Genomic DNA, 6,384 nt, shown 5'->3' with positions numbered 1-6,384 from the left:
AAGGTCCTGGGTTCGATTCCCTGCCCGGGGTCTTTCTGCATGGAGTTTGCATGTTCTCCCTGTGCATGGTGGGTTCTCTCCGGGTACTCCGGCTTCCTTCCACAGTCCAAAAACATGACTGTCAGGTTAATTGGTCTCTCTAAATTCTCCCTAGGTGTGTGTGAATGGTTGTAATGTGTGTCTCTGTGTTGCCCTGCGACAAACTGGTGACCTGTCCAGGGTAAACCCGCCTCTCGCCCAGAATGTCAGCTGGAGGTATGCACCAGCACCTCCCGACCCCACTAGGGACAAGGGTGTTAGAAAATGGATGGATGAAAAGCCACCTCATCCTAGCTGGAAAGCTTTTTACCCCCAAAACATAGTTTTGTTTAGTTTTTTTCCCTAAAATTGCATGTTTCTAATTAGCAAATTTATTTGCTGAATTTCAATTTGCGCAATTCTATGGTCAATAGAAACGCAGCTACAGTGTTTATTGGAACAGTTTATTGTTGTTTTTTTTAAAAAATGCAAATGAATTCTGTGCATTTTTCTTCCCTGACACCACTAACCCGCATATTCATTTTTAAACTGAGCAAACTATTATAACTGTATCTGCAATATCAGTATGTTGTGAATTTGCATAGTGTAAAGTCTCCAGTTCTTATTTTTAAGTTTTCGTAGATTTTCCTACCTTAGTTTGATCTTCTATTTCTCTAACTTGCTTATGGGCTCTCCAGAATCCCTCCCCCCACTGTGGCACAATAAAGGATATTATAAATAATTTCCTCTATTTCATCTCGAATGCCTTCTGACCGTTTTCCCGATGAGTCAGCATTTGCAAAAGATGTCGGGGAAACAGAAGTAGGCACATTACGAGGCCAAACGACGAACACCTCAGCGGACATTTGAGCTAAACGCCACTGTCCAAACACCGCTCGATTGTCTGCGCAACGGAATTATGCACGTGCAAGACATTAAAGGCAGTGAAACCACAGCAATGAGAAAAGGGGTGTGAAAGCGAGGAAGGGGTGCAGCAGCGGCAGCTGCAGCAGCGAGCTGATGCTTCCTGTGCTGTGGTCTACCAGCGTTTCCATCGCTTCGTGTCTTCGCAGGGGAGAGAGAGAGAGAGAAAGCGGGGCCGAAGAGGCTTTTAGTTAACGTGGTTTTATTTTCCGACACCAATGAGAGCTGCTTTCAAGTAGAACAAGTAGAGCTGCGGCGAGAAGAACGCAGAAGAAAAAAGGGGGTGTGGAGGTTGTTTGATTTGACTTTGTACGCAGGACAGGGGGTTCAGTTTCGAAACACTGCTGCGTTCAAAACAAACATTTAATAAGCATACTGGACTTTATTCCTAACGGTACCTCAGAAAAAAAAAAAAGAAAAAAAAAAAAGAAGCGGGGCAGAGGCAATTCACATCCGGGATAGACTCTTCAAAATAAAACAACTTCATAATTTTAGAATGTGGGCTACGCATATGTTGTTTTTTGTTGTTGTTGGTTTTAATCTTTTAATAATAACTTTATTTTAAGTGTTTTTATATTCTTGACTGATGGCCAGTGGTACAGGGGTTTACAATGTGTATTTGACAGATTACACTTCTGGCTCAGTAATGATCTGTTTAGGTGTGTTTCTCACCAAGATGAAGTTAATAAAGATTAGCGATGCAACGATTAATCAGATTAGTTGTGATTAATCGATTTACTGAAATAATCATCAATTAACTTTTGATTAATTGTTAACTGGAGTATACATACTTTTTTTTTTTTTTTTAAAGCCATTTGTTAAAGAACAACACATTCAGAACAGTAATTAAGCCAAATATGTACATTTAAGATAAAAAAAAAACAACAACACACCTTCTTCGTCTGTAATTATGTTCCCAAAATTCCTGAAGTGTTATAGTTTTAGCTTCACCTGGTTCAAAACAAATCTAAGCATCTTTTGCTATTCTGCCATTAATCAGTCAATCAAAAAAAAAAGCAGAGAACAGATTAGCCATGCACTGTAGCTTTTCACATGTCAACATAAGAAGTATTTTTTTTAGCTGTACATGCTACAAGTAATCAATCATTTTATTTACAAAAATAAATTGACTTTTTTTAGTTGTATTGTTTAATTTATTTCTAAATACTATATTTAAAACGTGTAAGTGGTTAAATGAAATATCTGCAATGTGTCAATTTTTTATCTGATTAACCAATTAATGGGTAGAACTCTCGTTACTAAAATGAACCCTCGGTTGCAGCCATGTTAAAGATGACATTTATTTTTGAATTGACGCTTTTAAATAAGTTTAATTGAATTGTTGGTTTTTATTACTTCAATAATTCAATATTATACTTGACCGATTTGTATTTCTACATCCTTACATTCGATTTTGCTTCGACTAATCCACGAATCCAGAAAAAAAAACAACAAAAAAAAACCTCTCTACGTCCGTCGAAGTCTCTTATTCCGACGGACCGTCATTCTTCACCTCCGTGTGTGACCCCAGCTTGACCGGGCCGCCCCCCCCGCTCTCCATCCTCCCGGCACGGTGGGCGGAGACAACCCCTCCAGAAGCAGCCGAAGCTCCGTTCCTCACGTCACACAAGGCAATGCTGGAGACGCACACAATCCGCTGGTTCCGATGAAAGGAAGAAGTCGAGCGTAACTCGGGCTGTCCATGCGCTGACATCAGACATCGTCCAGATAAGCTCGGCGCTCACACACATCCTGCCGGGGCGGCGGGGAGGGGAAACTCTCTGCTGAGCTGCTACTATTGTGAACACATAGCGGGGGTCGCGTAGAGGGAAGAAGAAGAAGAAGAAGAAGATGTTAATGAAGGAGTACAGGATATGCATGCCTCTCACTGTAGAGGAGGTAAGTTTTTATTTTATTTTATTTTATATTTTTTATTGCGCTCTCCCCTCTTCACCCCCTCACACACACTCTTCTTGGTTTCTTGTCTTTATTTTATTTTATTTTTTTTCGTGCACGACTCCAGGGGATTTGTGCGCTTCCCGGGCGACATCGACAGCTATGAGAGCTCGTCGAGGTTGATTGTATTCCAGACATGTGGCTGAGGAAGGAAGGTTTACACGAAGCACGAGAAATGCTTTCAGATGAACTCGAAGCGCGCCGTTGAATAAAAAAAACATCCCCGTCTCCCTCAAGCCTATAGCTGCAGAAAGCCCGAGTTTAAAGAGAGCAGCTCAGCTTTGTCACACATTCATAAAATACTACATCTCTCACACACACACACACACACACTCTCTGAGGAGTGTCATCGTTTTCTCAACCCCCCAACCCAACCTTCCTCTCTCTAATTCCAGACTCTGCAGACGCTTGCCTGCAGATTGGATTATTCCTCCCTAAAACTGCAGACAAGTCTTCTCCAGACTCAACTCTGCTCTTTCCCTCCAACTAATTCCTCCTGTGCTGCACTGATTGATTCATTTGCGCCAAACAATGAGCCCACTGTTTTGTGTTCAATCTGATTGGTCTGTTTAATCTCAGGGTTAGAGTCTAAACTTAGCAGCTGGAGATGATTGTTTTTCCTGTCCTGGCATGCATGTAACGGTGCGTTTGGTCAATTATCAGCTCTGCTTCTTCTTCTTCTTTTTCTGTCCATGTCTTCGGTGGTTGAGATGTGTGGGTGTGTGTTGGTTTTCCTACAGCCCAAGGCCGCCGTCAAGTGGATTTACAGTCTGCGCTGTGACACCATGTCAGGCCAGATGTTCAGATAAAAAAGGCAGTGATGCTTTTTCTCTGGAAGGGGAAAAAAAAATCTATAATTTTGCTGATTAAAAGTTTGATAATAATCAAACTTTTGATTATTATCAAAAGTTGATTATTATCAAAAGTTTGATTATTATCAAAAGTTTGATTGTAATCAATAATCTACATATATATACACATTTTTTCCGCCCAGCGATGATCGCCACAAACCTGCCAGTTTCCATTTTCCTCAATCGAAGCAGCGATGAAGGCATTACAGTGAGAACCCTCCCTCCCCCGTCTCTCATGAGTTCAAAAGGGAAATGTCATGTTTGTAATACAAAGCTTTGCTAACAGGAATGTGTTCTTGAATACTTCTGCAGTGTGTGTGTGTGTGTGTGTGTAAGACATCACACAGATGTGTTACGTGGGCGCTTGCATTTCTAAACGATTGTTACATTCACAGAAGCAGGCGCTCGGCTTCTACGCCTGACGCCAAAATCACTTTTGACAAAAAGTGACTCGGGCCATTATTTCAGGAAGGTCTGTTCCTTCGTCTGAAGCATCTCAAAAATGCATTGAGTAATATATATATATAAAAAAAAAAAACTGACATTAAAACTGGAACACGATCAACCAGATGGTCTTTTTAGGAATATGTCAAAAGAAACAAACCGTCACATATGCAGATGAACTTTTTCTTATTAGTTACTTTTATGTATGGCAGACATTTTTGATTTTAAAACCCACTTCTCTTGGAGGGTATGAGATTGTGCTTTTATATATATATATATATATATATATAAAAAAGGCTTGAGAATTAATTATGCTAGTACTAGTTTCAGATTTGAAATGCCTTGCAACTGGCGACTGCCTTTCAAGCAAGGACTTTGAATATCTTGAATATCTTCATTGATTTGATGGGTATTGATGAAGAAGATTATTAACACAATCTTTGGTTTTAAGGAGAGGGTGCTCCACAGATGAGTCGCCTGCAGGACTGCTGAGAGTTTTAGAGGAACCAGTCATCATGTGTTACCGAGAGTGGTTTGTTGCGCCACATTAAGTTGAGAAGAGAAACCAATGTCTTCTGTTGGGGAAGATTTATTTAGTCCCGTTACTCACTTGTGCCTGTCACACACTTCTTCTAAACTTCTTCTGTAAGTTCTTTAAAATATAATATTTTAGTACGTGAATTAATTCAGTTTGAGCCCCCATACTTTGGCTCAAAGTGTGGTATGACAGAGATTTCGCTGTTTTTAATGGACACTGATAAACCTTCAAAAGCAGGCTGAAGAATACTGATAGATGTTTTGTTATCAAGATGAAGTGGACAACTGCTGGACTCAACCTCTCAACCTGGAAGACTTGCACTATACACTAATACTTAAGGGCCCCTTTCTACTTCAGTGGATGTACAAACCAGGAGCCAGTAGTCGGGGCTCGGTTTAACCGTCTGTCCCAAGATGGATTACGTGTAGCAAGTCAACACAAGGCAAGTAAGCCTGTTTTTGTTTTTGACTGGCTCTATAGCAACCTTTCTGGCCTTTAATCCAGCTGGATGGGGTAGCTTTGCTAACTGTCGGTGTTCTGTCTGTTTCCATGTAAGGAGCGAGTGCTTTCAAGATGAAAGCTGAGACATGCTAACAAGTAATTGTATCGCTTGTTAGCTTGTTAGAGACATGCTAACAATTTGAGGTGCATTGTGTTGGACTGAATGTTCATTTATTGGAGGAAAATAATGACATGTGACCTTAATTTTCATTTGTCTCCTTCCAGTTTGGATGGAATGAGATTTTGGGATACCAAGACACCACAATGTTTCTCATAGTGTATGTCTTGTAAAGCCCAAACCATTAAAATTATCTGTTGAAGTTCGTGTAGTCTGATAATATGGCTTAAAAAATGTGAAGGGAAACGCTTTAAAGTTGGGATTCTGCAATTGAGACTCTTATTTCGAAGTACAAAAGGAACTATTTATTGAGTTACTCTGTTGTGTTGACAGCTGGCTCATAACAGCAACGAGTTAGGCTGGCTAATAACGGCTGGTTTAGAAAACAATGAAGAGGTATCCATCAACTTTTATTCAATTGACAACATTATGAATGCTTGACCGGGAAAAACAAGTGTAAGAGACGAGGTAGAAATGATTAGTGAAGCCTATGTAAGCACCACAACTGGCTAACCATTAGCTAACAATGCTAAAGTTAGCATCTCCTTCAAAACTTCCTCCTTGTGCTAAACCAAATGGCTGTTTCAGTGTTTCTTTGGACTGATGTGACCAGATTGAGGTCAAAATGTAATAGTTTTCTAAAAAATAATTAAACGTTTATACTGTCCTTAAACACAAATTGAGAGTTTCCATTACTTTTATAGGCCGTAGGCTAAGTAAACGAGCATAAAAACAAGCTAGTCAAACTTGAAATGGCATATTCGAAACTAATTACTGATTTTTTTAAATGTAGTTTGTTATTCATAAAACCTTTTCTCTATTTGTGAAATTAAACAAACAGCATGGCTTTTCCTCAAATGCTTGAACCTCGTCTTGTTCTGATGAATCCAATGTCACTTATTATTTTTTCTTGCGAGCTGCATTGTTACACCCGTTCCTTGTAGATATTTTATATGAAGAAGAAATTTTCGGGTTTTTTTTAATTTTACTTCCACAGTCGTGTCTCATGATGCTCCTCATGTATCCTGAAACGT

At 39.8% G+C, this 6,384-nt stretch overlaps 1 protein-coding gene across 2 annotated transcripts in view; it reads left to right on the top strand.

Annotated features, from left to right (window-relative positions):
• Positions 1–2,524: 2,524 nt before the first annotated feature.
• Positions 2,525–6,384, top strand: part of LOC116719893 (cytoplasmic phosphatidylinositol transfer protein 1) — a 69,272-nt gene continuing 65,412 nt past the window's right edge. Inside the window, exon 1 of one of the 2 annotated variants that reach the window (XM_032562683.1) lies at positions 2,525–2,841. In XM_032562683.1, the coding sequence (XP_032418574.1) occupies positions 2,794–2,841 (48 nt within the window). In that variant the 5' untranslated portion in view covers positions 2,525–2,793. The remainder of the gene's footprint in view (positions 2,842–6,384) is intronic. The other variant, XM_032562684.1, reaches the window with a different exon arrangement.

The sequence above is a fragment of the Xiphophorus hellerii genome, chromosome 5 (genome assembly GCF_003331165.1).
Source record: "Xiphophorus hellerii strain 12219 chromosome 5, Xiphophorus_hellerii-4.1, whole genome shotgun sequence".
In the NCBI taxonomy this organism is placed as follows: domain Eukaryota; kingdom Metazoa; phylum Chordata; class Actinopteri; order Cyprinodontiformes; family Poeciliidae; genus Xiphophorus; species Xiphophorus hellerii.
Note: the sequence above shows the minus strand (reverse complement) of the source record. Positions and strands in the feature narration are given on the sequence as shown.